Source organism: Polypterus senegalus, chromosome 17, assembly GCF_016835505.1.
Source record: "Polypterus senegalus isolate Bchr_013 chromosome 17, ASM1683550v1, whole genome shotgun sequence".
Lineage (NCBI taxonomy): Eukaryota > Metazoa > Chordata > Cladistia > Polypteriformes > Polypteridae > Polypterus > Polypterus senegalus.
Genome location: NC_053170.1, coordinates 99,834,379 through 99,851,402, shown reverse-complemented (window position 1 = coordinate 99,851,402; position 17,024 = coordinate 99,834,379). Strand labels below are relative to the sequence as shown.

General features: G+C 50.1%; 1 protein-coding gene across 1 annotated transcript in view; it reads right to left on the bottom strand.

Moving 5' to 3' along the window:
- LOC120517098 (myosin phosphatase Rho interacting protein) overlaps positions 1-17,024 on the bottom strand; it is a 119,274-nt gene that overhangs the window by 82,514 nt on the left and 19,736 nt on the right. Inside the window, exons 2-3 of the mRNA XM_039739196.1 lie at positions 6,239-6,316; positions 3,595-3,660 (exon numbers count right to left, since the gene is read on the bottom strand). Of these exons, the coding sequence (XP_039595130.1) occupies positions 3,595-3,660; positions 6,239-6,316 (144 nt within the window). The remainder of the gene's footprint in view (positions 1-3,594; positions 3,661-6,238; positions 6,317-17,024) is intronic.

The following is a 17,024-nucleotide window of genomic DNA, read 5'->3' as shown; positions in this document are numbered from 1 at the left end:
AAGTGTGGCACTGTAGGAAGAAAAAATGAGTGCAAAGGTCCCGCTCTGCCAAAGTTGTTACGACGTTCAAGACTCACCTGCTAAGATTCTGCTACACACGGCGAATGCCGTCATCTGTTTGGGGTTTATGTTCTTCTCTGGGCGTAGAGATGGCACAGGGTGCTGCCTCAATGATCCACCATCCTCGACTCAAATCCCATGCCTTTTTTGGGGTCGGGGTAATGTGGCCCTCCTTCATGGGTTTGCCAGACTTGACTCAAAGTGGGCACACCACGTGCAGCCAATTCCTGTCTTGTGCCCACTGTGGCTGGGATAGGCCCCTGCCCTCCGTGCCCCTTTATTAGATTGGCATGTCACCTTATGCTCTCTTGAACATCCAAATATGCAAAAGACACTACCGGGGATTATGGGTAAATGGTGGCCAACGTCAGGCACGCAGCCACCCAAAAGGGATCTGGTTTTTAACCAGTAACTCCCCTAGAGTTGTCTGCGGCGATGGCTGAGAAGAAATCTCAATCTCATAGTTACACGGAGAGCAGACTTCATAAAATGGGGGGCAACGGGAATCCAAACTGATTAACAGGCATTGGAGGGGGAAAAAAAAAACAACCCACCACCCCCCTCCGAGAACCCGCACCCCATTATCTAAACATAATCGAGTTACGCCGCGAGGCAGGAGGGCCCCACAGCCCGATCTGCGCTAATAAATCGGTACCACAAGTGACCTCTGATACTTCGTGTGATGAAAAAGTCGCAAAATTAACCAGAAAGTTCCAGAAAATTATAGAAAGAAAAAAACAAAAAAAACCCCATTCTAAATTCGTTACGTAATTCTCTCGTGAAAAGCGGGCAGACATTCAAATGGGCCGAGGGTAACCTCCATTCCAAATTTCGTGAGAGCGAGTCAGTGGGATTTGGCTTTTATATAACATTGAAATAAAACGAGCGAGGACTTGGAAGGAGCGCGAGGTTGAAATCACGGACGACGTCCGCAGAGTGGGAGCCTCCGCAGCGCAATTCAAACTTGTGTTGGGTGAACCAAAGCGCCACCAGGCCAGGAAAATGGCTGGAATGAAAACCAGCAGCCACTGCGGCCCTCCAGGACCCCTGCTCGCTTCACCACTGCTCTGTTTCGTATTGGGCCTCCTTGGGTGATCTTCACTGACAGATGTATTATAACTAGAAAAGAGGGGCTTACCCGTTAGTGAGCAGCACGGCGTAACGAAGGTGCACAGAACGCAGCGGACCTTTAAAAAGTGAAAGTCGCGGCCCTCGCAGAACTCCCAGTTCAACACTCGTGCAGATCTAAACACTTCTCTCAGTAGGACACATCGGAGTTGCTATTCTTGGGAACACAGAACAATGAGTTCCCCTGCCTTCATTTCCCTCTTTTCCTTTGTGTGCTCCCAGAACAGATGAAAAGACTGGGAAAAGAAACCACACAAGACACACAATGGTGCGGGCGTTTAGGCCGCGGCAGCAACGGGCACAGGAGACTTCTGTCCGGCGCTCTTCTAAAATCATCTTTTCATGACCAGTCCACACCCCTCACAGCTGAGGTTTCAGACGCTCTCTCGTTAGGCCTCACCGCAGTAGCCTGTCCGTTTTTATTTCCCTTTAACGTGTTGCCATTCTACAGTGTCGCTTTCTTTTCCACTTGTACGACTCTACGACTGAATGTATCAAATACCATTCCTGAAGGAGAAGCCCAGCAGCGAGGTGGCATGGTGGGTAGCTCTACTGCCACACAGACCCCGTGTCGGACTCCAGCACTCAGTCATTGTGCACACGGACCGTCAGAGGAGTTAGTGTAGGTGGCCCTGCGTGTGTGTGTGCGTGCGCGCGTGGGTGGGCTCTTTGACGTTCCTTGGCCCGTACGGTGCTGGCTGATGCCCAGCACTCAATGCCATCGTCTCTCTCCTCCCCTGAAATGGATTAAGTGACTATAAAAATGTTATGTACACGTGGAGAAGGACTCGCGTATCCTGTGACACGGTTTAAAAAGGGTTAAAAGGAACGGCAGGCCTAAATGGTCCCAACATGCAGTCCTTGTGAAGGAACTCGGAGGTGCCAGACAAGACCAGAGACATCACAGTCTTACCTGACCTGGCACCAAAAATACAAAACCAAGAATGATGGGAAACCACCAGTCAGACAGCATGTCTAAGAGGGGCTCGGGGTGCACACCGACTGAGCTCCACGCACGATGCAGGGAGAAGGAAGTAACATTCAGAAGGATAACAAGGGGGGCAGCATCAGGTACAAGACAGGAGGCAACGCTGGCAAGGGAGCCAGTCCATGAGACCAGCTTGGAATTGGCAACGAGTCTGTGACAAGTGGGTAGGAAACCAGAGCATCCAATGGAAAACAGACTTAGAAATGGGGTGAACACACAGAGTCCGAGCTGGGCTCCATGACAGCAATGCCAAGGACTGCACCCCCACAGCGAGGGCACTCTCGGGTAGCCTCGACCGTCTGCCACATCTTTTAATTTACAGAGAACAGAGGGAAGGGTACAGAAATGTTCGATGCAATCGGATACCAGGAGCACAACACTGACATGGCGGGGACACAAATCGAGGAATGCCAGACTCAAGGGGCAGAAGTGCAACAACTGTGCCATCCTACATAAAGCCCAATGAAATTAACATTGTGCCAGTGTGACCTCTTGGGCAGGGTCATCGGCAGTGTGTCTGTCGACCTCGTTACCTCAGCAGTGACATTCAGGTCTCTGGCGACTCTTCCTATGACGTCAGTAGATGGATTGAGAGAGCGGGGTGGGGGGGATTCATGAGGTCGCTGGAGGGGGTCCGTGGCGCTCCTCATATCTGCCAAAGGTCCAAGTCTTTAGGGTCCTGGTGCTCCCACTTTGTGACACATGGACGCCACCCAGTGACCCGAGATGAAGACTGGACTCCTTCATGTGTGTCACTTCGGAGAATCCTGGAGGGGCCGCTGGTTTGACTTTGTGTTGCTCACCGAGTCCCGAATGAGGCACATGACCTGCATTGTGAGGGAGGGTCAGTTACGGCACTACGGCCATGTGGCGCGATTACCAGGGGGTGACCCGACTCTCGGGACCCTCATTGTCGAGGACCCTAGCGTCTGGACCAGGCCAAGCGGACACCCTCGTAACACCTGGCCGCAGCAGCTAGAGGGTCATTTCCGAAGGGTGGGACTGGACTGGGGTTGTGATTTCCAATCAGGATCCCGAGCCGTTTCGTCATGTGGTGGGGTACCAGTGCATGCTCCCCCGACCTGACCTGACCTGAGTGTGAAGAGACCCACCTGATTAAGATCAACATGCCAGTAGCTAAGAGCGGAGCCACTGGGTGCCCCTCAGCGTTTTCAGTGATCCCCCCCAGACCCGCCACTTCATCTCATCCTTGACGCGTTTGCTTGGCCAGCCGAGTGGAACATTTTCATTATGTCAGCTCGCCGACGCATCACAGGAGGCCTTGTCCGGAGACCCTGAAACGCGCCCCTCTAAACACAGACAGACAGATGGGACCTTTCAAAGGCCCGGCTTGACAGATCATTCAATAAAGAGACCAAGAGTTACAACCTCCCCAAATTAAATCAAATGGAACTCACCGACTCGTCCAAGGCGAAGCGAAGGCAGCCGTGCTCGTACAAGACGAAGAAACGCCGCTGCCACTTCTGTGTGGGGGAAAGAAAAACACAAAAGATTTCTCTTAAAATTGTTAAAAACCCGACTGATTGAATACAAAACGTACGTCAAAAACTGTCCCACTGGTTAAAGAAGAGAATGACACAGTGGGGGTAGAGAATGACATTAAAGAGCACAAAGCTGAGAAGAGCCGTGAATTAGAACCTTCCAGAACAGAACGTCACGCGTCTCTTTACAAAAAGAAACGATGTCGAGTATCAAGTACACCGGGAGAAAAGACCGACTAAAACGCAAGGACTTTAAAGCTGGGCTGCGTGTCGCCTCAAACGACGTGGTCTTCAGCTGAAGCGGCCGCGCTACAACGCGCCAAAGAGGTGCCAGGACCACCCGGCCTGGACAGTCTGAGGGCACCGATATTCAGTTAGGCACCTCTCTTTATATCTGGAAACTGACGAGTATCAGGACACAAAGTCCCACCAAAGTACACAAATGACAACTAAAAGGGGCTCTGAACAAAAAGTAAAAGTTCCAGGGAGCACAAAAAGGCACAAAGGAGTTGGCAGAAACGCAAAGCAATGCCAGCAAACAAAGTCCGAAATCCAGGAGGAGAAAACCTCAACGAGACACTCGGCCAACTCAAGTGCATCCGAATGATAAGGGCATCCCACCACCCAGAAAACACACACATACAGTACAAGGGGACTCGACGGTCGAGAAACGTCACAAACAAAGCAACCAAAAATGAGCAGACGGGGCATCTGAGCCGCCAGCTTGCCAAGGACCCCTGGCTGAAACGTAACAGTCGGTTTATCAGAGAGCAGAACAACAATGGAAATAACAAGAGGACTCCATTACTGCGAGTGAGTAGTCGGACCGCACGCGATTAGCTGTGTCTCGCACGCACACACACACGCATGCACACGCACACACACGCATTACCCGAGACCCTACTGCCATTTCTCCAATACACTACTGCTGCCATCGTATAGACGGACATTTCTTGAGTAGTCCATTTATTATCATTTTTATATTCTTATGTTCCGCTCCTGCTCTGCTCAAATCCTTGCATGGACTGCGTGTTGGTCAGGGTTGTGGGGTCCAGCGGCTGTGGGGGCATCAGTTGGCGAAGAAAGATTCACAGATCTCAACTTTGCCGACGAGGCTCTGATCGAGGGTCTCGAGAGACCGAGTGAGGGCTCAGGCCTTTAATGACCTCTTGAGCACGGCCATCAGCAGTGTGTCTGTCTGTCCGAGTGTCCACCTCGTCATTGAGGGGTTTACTTGCCTCGGCAGTGACATTCATGTGACTCTGGTGACTCCTCCTATGAAGTCAGACGACGGATTGGGAGAGCTTGGGGGGTCATGAGGTCGCTGGAAAGGGGTGTGAGGTGCAAAAGGACGAAGGTCCAAGTCTTTATAGTCCTGGTGCCTCCTGTTTGCGACACACGGACGCTATCCAGTGACCCGAGATGAAGACTGGACTCCTTCATGTGTGTCTCTGTGGAGAATCCTTGGGACCCGCTGGTTTGACTTTGTGTTGCTCACAGGAGACCCGAATGAGGCACATGACCTGCATTGTGAGGGAGCGTCACAGTTATGGCACTATGGCCATGGGGCACGATTACCTCAGGGTGATCCGGCTCACAGGATGTTGGGGACCCGAGTGGCTGGACCAGGCCAAGGGGTCACCCACATAACACCTGACCGCGTGTCTGCCTGGGGGGTTGCCAACCAGGATCCTGAGTTGTTTCGTCGTGTGGAGGGTGCGGCACCGTGCTGTACCAGTGCATGCCCCGACTTGACTTTATATTCAGAGTCTTGGAGTTTCCAAACTAAATATTTCATAACATTGTACTGGCAATAACTGTACTTGAGTTAGGGTACACACACACACACACACACACACTTTGTGAAAGATCAGGCCGGCTACAGACAGACAGACACACACCAAAGACTCACAATACCCAAAAGCACACAGACGTTTACTTTAAAGCTCCTTCTTGCACACAACTCAGTGCCCAAATCCACAGCCTCAACAACTCACGCGATACTCTTCTCCGATTCATCGGACGCCCCTACTCCTCTCCTCACAAGCTTCGTCTTCCTCCTCACGACTCTCTGATTGGGGTGAGGCAGCCTCTTATGCCACTCCATCTGGCAGCTCTTCTGGGTGGTGGTGGAAGTTCTGCAGACCACAGCCCCAGAGCTGTCTAGGCGCCCCCTGGTGGTGGAAGCCACGGTCACCAACAGGGCGGAGCTTCTAAGCTCCACTCATGGATGGCATCACCATTAGACAAAGGGGAAATTTTAAATTTACAATCAGGCAGTTCCTTTAATACAATGGAATCAATCTGGGATGTTCCCATGAATGCCATCTGGACAAAGTGCCAGGGCGGCACATAACACACTGACCATCGCCATGCGTCTCAAGATGTGGCGACGTGAAATGCAAATCCATCTAATAACGAACGGTCACAGCTTGGGCGGGTGATGACACATCACAACAGTCCATCACAGCACGTGGCACTAGACACGACAGAAAAGAAAGATGGTGGAGGAGTGAGCAGACACACACTGATAATCAGAAAAACGTAAGCAACGTCTTACCCGTGACCTCTGCATTGGGTTGTCAAAATCCGTTCCTTCTGGTGCCAAGCATAACCAGCCACCATAGATAGGTTTGGCCTGAAAAACAGAAAAGAAACAACACGTAAATTAAATAAGTGCATAGAGCAACACCACAAGTCGGGCTTTGATCGTCTTAGGCCTGCTCAAGAGCTTGGGAACAGACAGGAAATGGGAGATGAACCACCGGAATGGCAGCGAGTGGCGCGAGTGAACTGCGCCCGACACCTTAAATCGATCAGGAAACACCAAAAGAGCAGAAACGTGGACAGCCAGAACGTGACGAACTCTATACATTAATATATAGATTTGTGCGTCGATATTAAAGTCAGTGTGTGTGTGTGTTGGGGGGCGATCTTGTGCTCATGTATGCCATCATCCAGTGGACGCTCAGAACGACCACCAGAGGGCATAATGGAGGCGACTGCCAGTATTCTGTATGTTTGAGCGCCACCACCGCACCCACCTGTCACTTTTGAAACTAAAATCGGGTTCTACGTGTGTGTGTGTGTGTGTGTGTGTGTCCAGCCCGGAAGCGAGACGTAGAGTCGGGGTGAAGGCTCCAGCTCCGAGGATACGCAAATGAGGCCAGCACACCGGCGAAAGGAAACCTAAGACGGACAGTCGCTTAGCTGCTAAACGCACAAACGATGCCAGCACGTCGACAAGACGAATCCTCTCGTAGCAGAGAGATGCCCGTCAGAGTAGTTCTGACGATTTCAATACTTTCTAGGATGCCGTGCTGGCTTACACGGTTAGTATACAGTATACCAGGTGACTGGCAGCATTCTTCATGTTTGAGTGCCACCACGTCCCTGTTGCTTTTCAAGTTAAATACAGTTGGCCGGTTCTGAGCGTCAACTGGATGATAACATACAAACGTACGAGACCATAAGGCAAGCACATTAGTGAGTCTTTGTTAATTACCTTTTATTTTTAAATTATGGTTTTTCTCAAACAATTAAAAAAAAAAAACACTATTTTCCTCCCGGGCAACGCTGGGCATTTCAGCTGGCATCTCTGTATACAGGGCTATTCAAAATGAAAGAGCAGATTTCAAACAAACTGCGTAAGACAGAAACCCATCACTGGCACTGGCTGTCATTGGAACACACCGTGGGGGGCACCCGATTGGACGTACATACATAAAAGCAATGCCAATCGACTACTCGCTGGTCACCGAGATGACGATGACACTGAGGTCCCACAAGGAGGGCGGATGAAGTCAAGAATGAATACGTCGGGAAAAGCATCGCAGTTTGACGTTCGGGAATCAAGATGGTGCCGATCTGAGCACAGGATAAGGCGAGAGGAGGAATACACTGGGGGAGTGCTGGCCATGGGCATACCAGGCAGCGGAGGAGGAGGAGGAGGAGGAAGAGGAGGAGGAGGAAGGTGTAGAGCTCTGCTCCTCTAAACTCAGTCCTGGAGATTCCCAGGGGCTGCAGGTGTTCACAGCGACTCCTGGCTGCTATCGAGCTTCTTTGTTTTGGGGTCCATGGCGATCATGGTACCCTACGAGGGGGCAAGTCAAGCGCTACCCGCACTTGTGTTTGGGCACGCTGTAAAATGGCCGCCGCCACTCCCACTGTGCTCTGCGTTTGCACCCAACAAAGCAGCGAGCAGTGATCCGCTTCGTACGGACTGAAGTCACAGAACTGCTCAGTATCGTCATCGGCGGGTTTGGGGTCCGTGTCCGGGTGTCCCACCTGGCCTGGCATTTCCGAACTTGTCGATACATTCGCGAAACACTCAGCCGTGGTGAAAGGCCGTCTCCGCATTGCACAGAAAAGCTCCTATGGATTTTTGACCAAGTTAACTCCTTAAGCCCATGAAGAGCGGATCTTTCCTCGCTGCGCTACTTTGGTCACAATGGAGGGCAGAACAGCGAACAGGAAGGAGGAATGGAGGGATGAAGGGCGAAGCTTTACCGCGGGGAGCAGAGACAGAGCAGGCGGGCACAGGGAGCCCAATAGCAAGGAGAATTCGAGCGACCTCACACAACACCAACGCTAGTCGATTATTATCAGAATGCACCAAGTATTCACGGCTGTTCGAGGGGAGAAGTGCGCGCTTCACGTGGTTTGTAGGATTCTAACGTAGCGGGATGATTTTAATTGGCTAACATGGCAAAACGGTGAGGCGTTCTAAAGTTACAGAAATGCCCTTAAGGCACATAACTCCTTCAACGTTGATCATCTTGTTCCATCTCCTCGTCATCCTCCTCTGTCACCACAGCCATAAAGCTCCTCTTAGGCCTTCCTCGGTTCCTCTTCTCTGGCAGCTCTACCCCTTGGCACCCTTCTCCCCGTATAGCCAAACCAACACAATCCCAGCTCTCTAGCTTTGTCTTCAACCTGAGTGGCTCCTCCGATGTCCTCAATTCAACTCCTGTCCATCCTCGTCACCCCCAATGCCAACCTTCATATCTTTAACTCTGCCACCTCCAGCCCATATGACATGGCTGGTCTCACCACCGTCCTGCAGATCACTCCTGACACTCTCCTCCTCTTCTTCACCCCTCTTCCACCCTCCCTGTTACTCTTTAAACTGCTCCACCTTTGCCAGCTCTACGCCCTTCATCCTCACCACTCATTTATATTATGGATCCCGCATTTATAGGCAGGAATAAAAAGTGAAATTTTGAACTGGAATGAACAAACACCAAACTGCGGGTCCTGACCGTGCCAGCCTGCCAGCCAGCCAGCCAATCCCCCTGTCCCTTCCCACTAAAGCCATCAGAAACCTGCCACTTTCGTTATGAAGTATCCCGATGACGTCATGCTCGCTATCTCTCGGCTCCGCCAGTGGAAATGTTTGCCCAAGCAGGCCCACACCTTCAGATCCTGACAACTCATGAAAACAGCTGGCACAGCAGGCGAGACACGTAGGAGGAACTCTCACACGAAACAACAACATCGTGATGGGCCGGCCCAAGACAAAGCCACGATGACAAATACCACAACGCACAAGTGACGCTCATTTTACCCGATCCCTGCCGGAGATCAAAGCCAGTCGGGGAGGACCAAAAAAGGAAGGAACTGAGAGGAAAGGGGGGGCCTGCAGGGGACAGCAACAGGAAACTGGCAACGAGAACCAGGTGTTGCAGTCTGGGTCGCCCGCTATAATTGACGAGCGGCTCACTGCTCTCTGCACAGGCTGGGCGCTGCCGAGAGGCCCGCCGCCGTTCTGATGGGCGAGACAGATAAACGGCCTGTTGCATCACCAGCGCTGCCATCAGGCTTGCCGGCCCTGCACAGTTTTTATCTTTTGTTTGTCTGGTGTCGGTTTCAAACTACTTACGGCCGAGGATGTGCCAGGCTAAAGCCATCCTTTCTGCGCCGCCCACGCTTAGCGTTTCCCACGTCATTTGTCATATCGTGAAGTGCTTCTTTAGTCTTCCAAGTTGTAAACTCGGGGCTAATTAAATCTGCACGCTCACTCACTTCACAAATGTCCTGTGCAAGTAATCCGCTCTGACCGCCATGTTCACGCTGCAGGGGGCCGTGGTCTTGAGGGGCGGGCAGCCACCCGCCGTCACCAGGGCTTCAATTACAGCACAGCACTGAAAACAAAAAAAAAAAAAAAATCCTACATGGCTTAACTTAAAAAAAAAAAAAAAAAATGCCCGTCACTGTCACTGCTTTCATCCTGTCACACCGGGCACCTGAACCCTAAAGTGTGTGATTATGACAACTTCAGACTGGCAGTGCCAGGCCTACATCGGGAAGAAACAGGACAGTCACCTTTACTGAATTTAACACATTTAAATTGCTCAAAGGAATGTGCCAACTCAAAAACTGATATTCTTTAGTTGTCGTGTACCCCATGGGCTTAGTAGCGGGGGGCCGAAAAAAAACATAAAAATAGTAATGTCACATTTTAATACAGAATGGGAAGAAAAAAAAAAAAAGTTTACAGGCTTCTGTTATACCACAGTGACCCGATGCTGGGCAACAGCAAGCCATGTCAAAGATGACCATGGTAGGGTGGATGGGTGGTGGGGGGCACAGAACTTTCACACTGCACACCACGAGCCGAGCTGTGCCATCTCATCATGCCAAGACATTTCTTACTTCAGTCTTTTGGTGCCACTGCACCCAAATGTGACCATCTAAGCCAGCGTGTTTTTTTTTTTTTTTAAAACCATGGCACAGTGAAGCACTGTGGAAATGACAGTGTGGCCCACCGGGGTCTAAACCGGAGAGGACCAAGTCCTGTCAGAGGGGGACAGCAGCTGTGCGATGGCCACATTGCGGACGTGTCCCCTGGAGTCCATCTGGCTGGGTGTGTCACCTCACAGGGCTGGTGGGCATACGGCCTGCCTGCGAGGCAGCTGGGGTTGCGCCCAAAGTGCTCACCAAGTGCCGCGTCTGTGAACGCCAAACTCCGAGCCTGCGTTTTTAGCGGCTTCTCTGCTAGTCCTGCCACCTCATGCGTTTCTGAGATTTGAGGTTTTGGTGGTTTGTAGAGCAGTGGTAGGCTTGGGATGGGTTTGGTTACAAGCGTGCCACCACAGAAAAAAAAAAAAAAAGGGTTGGCCCGAGCGCCTGGCAACGCTGTACAAAGTACCCACCTCATCAACAAGAAAATCAAAATGAAAACTGGATAGAGAAAAAGAAATGGTGGAAACCTCGTAAACAATCAGCCGTCGGTGAAACAGCTCAGCGTCCTGACAGATCACCAGATGACATCACGCGCTATGAAGTAACACCAAGGCAGCTCGGCTCGCGGACTTCGTTTAAGACGAGAGAGCAGTGCTACCAGCCGTCACGATATCTTGGCGGTCCCGACACATACGATGAAGAACTCTGTCAGCGTCTCAGCTCCCTCAGTAATTTGAAGCACTCCAGCCGGGTGTCCTCTTCATCTCCTGTAGACGCTCAGCTCTTTTAGTCTTTACCTCATAAGTCGCCCCCTAGACTCGCACTGACTGCTCTTCTCTGGACCTTCTCTACTGCTGCTGTGTCTTTATGGAGACCCCAGGACTCCAGACGAGGCCTCACCAGTGTGATATAAAGCTGAGCAGAACCTCCTGGGACTTCCACGTGTCAGCCTGACACTCTGTGAGCCGCCGTCGGCCAGTCGACAGTCCACTACGACCCCCAAGTCCTTCTCATCAGGTGGGTTTCTGATATTCAGACCTCCCATTTTGATGTCACACTTTACATTTACTGACATTAAAATGTCACCGTCCACAAGTCTGCCCAAAGCCTCTCTGCTGACTCAATGGATTCCCGACTACCTGCCAGTGTTCCTAAGCTGGCACCATCTGTAAACTTCACCAGCTTGTTATTTTATATTCCTGTCCAAATCATTTCTCTCTCTTATATATAAAAAAAAAAAAAATCCTGGGATGAGACGAGACTTTGTGCCAAGAGATGCAACCAGGACCGGGGGCCGGAAGTAAAAGACAAAGAGTAGATGACAAATTAGAACGTCGTAAAGAATTCAAAAACGTCGGTGCGATACACGTGCAGAGCAAGTTAGAGAGAATGGGAGTAGGAAAAAAAGGAGAGTAAAGATCGTAGTAGGACAAACAAACGGAAATTACTACTTGGTGAGATAACGGAACAGCAAAAAGAGATCGAAAGTGTGGGCAGAGGTGATATGTCAGAAGTGTGTCGATATCGTTTGGCTTGAAACGTGAAGTCGGAGACTCGGCGACACGAATTAAACGATCCACATCAGGGATAAGTCGCGTTTCTTCCCAATGAAGAGGCGTATCCGCGAGAGTTAAGAGATTGGTGGTTTGGTGAAAGTGAAATCCCGTGAGAGAAAATTTCAAGCTCCGTGAGACGAGACTTTATGCAAAGAGACTTGGAAAAGTCCCGCCCACATCTAAAACATTTATAACCGCGCACACGGGTCAACCATCTCTCATTTGTGTGACTGTTATTGTCAGACACAGTTTGTGTGGAGAGACAGAAACGATATTCACTCACGGGCAGGTAAACGTTGCACTGTCACGATGGAATTGCGAACACGGAATCAAAATTCAATGCGATAGACAAAAAGGTAAAAGCGAAGAGAGATCGAATATGTGGGCAGAGGTGATATGACAGAAGTGTGTCGGTATCGTTTGGCTTGAAACGTGAAGTCGGAGACTCGTAGATCGTCTGATTCGTGTTACCATCACAGAAAAGTCGCGTTTCTTCCCGATGAAGAGGCGTATGCGCGAGAATGAAAAAGTTGTTGTTGTTTGGTGAAAGTGAAATCCATATCCGCGAGCGACAGAGACACAAACTGGCTGGTGTGTAGCGTAGGCCGGGGGGCTGGCAAGCAAAGCGAGCTGGGGGTGAAGCCCCCTGTTCTAAATATTAAAAAAACGTGCTTGAGCGCAGGCCCAGGGCACTAGGATACATCTTCCGATTAAACAGGACAGCCCATGAGCCGGCAGTTCTTCACTTGCGTATTCGGCTGCCCAGACCCGCCACTGGTGTGCCCACCCCGATTACAGGCACCCCTCCTTCATGACTGTGCACGTGATCAGCGACCCACCTGACCAGAAAAAAAAAAAAATATATCCAACCCCACAGCTAATCCAGATGTGCGTGTGAGTGTGAGTGTGCGTCACATCTGCTCCATCTTCAGTGTGTTTTGTCCAATTCCTTTCCCAGAAGCCCTGCCTTTCATTACTTAACCCAAAAGCCTGGTGTAAGATTCATTTTCAAACCCCCCTCACGCTGGACCTCTCTGGCGGTCTGCAAGTCGTCATCACTCGGCCGCCTCACCCCTGGATGCACTCTGTAAAGCTGACTTGATGGACGACCTCCAGAAAAGTCGGCCTTTTTATTTCCAAACTCGCCAAGTTGGATTTCTTTTCACCGCATCTCACGCCCCACCACGCGGACTTTTGGGATGCTCTCGATGCGCCCTGGGACTTGAAGAAGCCGCCACCGAGCCTCTGGGCACCTTGGAGAGGACGACTTAAAAAACTGCGCCGCCGTTTCACATCCATCTGCTCCACTCCTCCATTAAAACAGTTACAGAACATTTCTAAAATAATATTTGTCTGCGTCATACAAAAGATCCCGAATGACGGCACACAAATGTTTGTCAAGACAGAGGCGGGCCGATTAAAGCCACTTTCCCAGCTTCCCTTGGGGTCATCCCGTCAATACTGTGCATAACACAGCAAGATGGCACACGCACACACACAGGGGGCTCCTCTCGAGGGTCCAAACGAAATTGATTTATGCAAACCGATATGAGGGTCAAGCACTCTCTAGTCAATGGCGGGCACTTACAGCACCTCTCGTATCTCATCAGGCTGCTACAATCGTACATCTGTGGCACTCATTAACAGAAATGGACTGCAAGGAATCCTGGGAAATGTAGCTAAGAAAATGAATCCTTCCACGCTTGTACACACACACACACACACCGTGAAAACAGTCCGAGGACTCTGCAGCGGCAATTTTACTAACAGGCTGGAATTCTATGAGGAGACAATAAAAGGATACGATCAAGTGGAGCAGACGAGATGATTGATGAGGACTTTCAGAAAGCATTTGATAAGGTGCCACCTGAGAGGGTGGGCATCAAACTAAAAGAAGTGGCAGTTCAGGGTGTGGAGCATAGAATTGGCTCAGACACAGGAAGCAGGGGGTGATGGTGTGAGGACCCTCATCAGAGTTGGTGATGGTAAGGGTGGTGACCAGCAGGGGGCAGTGCGTGGGCCGCTGCTATTTTTAATATTTAGAAATGCTTTAGATAGGAATATAAGGAACAAGCTGGTGAAGTTGGCAGATGATACCAAGATGGGTGGATTAGCAGATCACTTGGAATCCGTTAGATCATCACAGAGGGACTTGGACAGCAGACAGGCTTGGGCTGATCTGTGGACGATGAAATTTAATGTCAGTAAATGTAAAGAATGACACACAGGAAGTAAAAACGTGAGGTTTGAATACATGACGGGTGGTCAGAAAATCGAGAGTTCACCTTATGAGACGGATTTAGGGGTCATAGTGGACTCTAAGGTATCGACCTCCCGACAGAGGCCATTAAGAAGGCTCACAGACTGTCAGGTTATATAGCGCCTTGACGCGAGGAGTACAAGTCACAGGAGGTTCTGCTCAGGCTTTATAACACACTGGTGAGGCCTCATCTGGAGTCCTGGGTGCAGTTTGGGTCTCCATAAAGACATAGCAGCACAAGAGGTGGTCCAGAGAAGAGCGACTAGGAGGAGTCTAGGGGACGAGTTATGAGGAAAGATTAAAAGAGCTGAGCCTTCACAGATGATGAAGAGGAGACCTGACTGAAGGGAGTTAGTCCAGTGGATCGAGACGGTGACTTTAAAATGAGTTCATCAAGAACACGGGGACACAGCCCGAAACGTGTGAAGGGTGAATTTTGCACAAACATCAGGAAGTTTTTCTTTACACAAAGAACGACAGACACGTGGAATAAGTGACCAAGTGGTGTGGTGGACAGGAGGACGTTAGGGACTTTCAGAACTCGACTTGATGTTCATAAGAGGACAGGACTGGTGAGCTTTGGTGGGCCGAGTGGCCTGTTCTCGTCTAAATGTTCTAATGGCGCTTTCACCACAATCAACATTTCGGGTTGATGATTTCGGCACCTTATACGAGGGGTAATCAAAGAATATGGTGAAAGTTTAAATAAAATAAAAATCATTACAGTAGAAGACACACCGCCATTTCTCCCCCTCAGAATACTTCCCATCGCTTCGACCAATCATATCCCATCGTTGCTGCCACTTTCTGAAGCAGTTGTGGACGTCCTCTTTCACGAGTGTTGCGCGGTCATGGCTGCCTCGACGTCCTGAACTGATGCAACACGTTTACTCTTCATGGTCATTCTGACTTTGGGGAAGTCACACGGTGTCAGATCCAATGACGTGGATGAGGACGACACTGTAGTATTGTTTTATCTGACAGACATGTCTGTACCAGAAGCGATGTGCGACACGGAACAGTGTCACGATGGAGGATGAGGTCCTTTTCTATGCACCGTGTGTGTTTCTTCAATGCCTTAATAATCCCTTCGAATATTCAGAGTTCACCAGAGTGTTCCTGGGTACAAACTCAGCTTGCGCAATTCCATCAAAGTCAAAAAAACACCATCATCATCATCACCACCTTGATGTGGGATCTTGATTGATGCGCAGAACATCGAGGAGGCCATGACAGTGCAACGGACGACTCTCACGAAAGAGGACGTCCACAACTGCTTCACAAAGTGGCGAGAACAATGGGATGAGTGTGTTTGAAGTGAGGGGGAGTCACGGCAAGGGGTCTTTTATTGTAATAATTCTTCATTTAACTATTCAGCGTATTTTTTGGTCACACCTCACATCTTGAACGAGTGAGGTATTTGCTGACTGGGTGTCCATTTGTGTAACCAACTCATGATGGCCAAGTCACACAGTCGGGACCAAACTGTGCCTTTAACAGGCCTGGTATCACGCCTCGCGCCCAGCGTTGGCACCCACGACCGTAGAATGGACTGAGCAGCTTGAAGAATGTTATGTCACAACGTGCCCTGTCGAGACGCAGAGGAAGGGACCAAAACCCCATCAAACGCGCCAGGTGTGTCAAGTGCCACACACTCCATGGATTCAGATTTGCTGCTGGTGTGAGGTCAAGAGGGCAGCGTCCATGCTTTGGTGCCTTTACTGGTAATGACTTTAAATGATTGCACTCTTGCCAAACCTAAAGGGGAGGGGCTTCTTAAACTGCTGGTCGTGACACACATTCCCAGTTGTGATTGGTCGCCACACGATTGCGTAGTTGAATTCCACCCAGTTACGCCAAGTGGCGCTCTGCTGCTGGATTTAACGCACAGCTTATCGCAGTATTCTGCAATCCGAGACGCAGCTTATAAAACCAGACGCAGTAACGCAAGGATTTCTTTATTATGGAACTAAAATATAATTAACTAGTCATGTGACCTGCCAAGGCCATGTACCAGAATACCTTGACATCTCTGGCTCTGTGTGGCCCTTCAGTGCCTTCCCTCGTTAGTCTGAACCTCTCTGGCCCGGCGCTCCTTTACGGGAATGTGCTCAAAAGCAAGCCCACTTCTCCGGCTCTTGACATTTAGATAGACAGACAGACAAGATATGATAGATTAGATAGATACTTTATTAATCCCAAGGGGAAATTCACAATGTCGCAGTATTTCGTTGCACCCCCAGACCTCTCATCTTGGAGGGAGACTCCCAGCATGCCCCCTATGCCTTCACTCCACCTCGCGTGTCTCACACTTCCTCCTTCAATCACATCACCAAAGGAAAACTGACCAATCACACCAAAGCAAAACCGACCAATCAGATTGCTCTAAGGGACTGGCGAAAGACCGACTGGCCTTCGTGTTTTATTATAGCGTAGATTTAACGCCTGCATAAAGCCTCACTGTGCCAAGTCACAAGTTTTTCCTTCTTTGTCGTCGCTCTGGTGTGCGTTTAAACTATACTGTGTCTTTATGTATATGCTGTCTGTTTATGGATTTAATTTATTTATTTAAAGTACGGCTGCAAAAAGCCAAAATGTCCCCCTGGGAACAAAGAGTTCAATCAGTCAGTCAGTCAGTCAGTCAGTTGATATTCCCCACCCAAAACACGGTGTCAGTGCCTAATGAAAACCAACTGAACTGGTGCGCCATCGCAGTAAGGAACGGATGTTCAAAAAGACAGAACTCCTCCCTCTCGTCAGACCATTTTAAAGGGTCCGACAAATTGCACAAGTCTGAAGGTCGCCTTTGTTAGACCACCAGGAACCGTAACAGGAGAGGCAGGCGG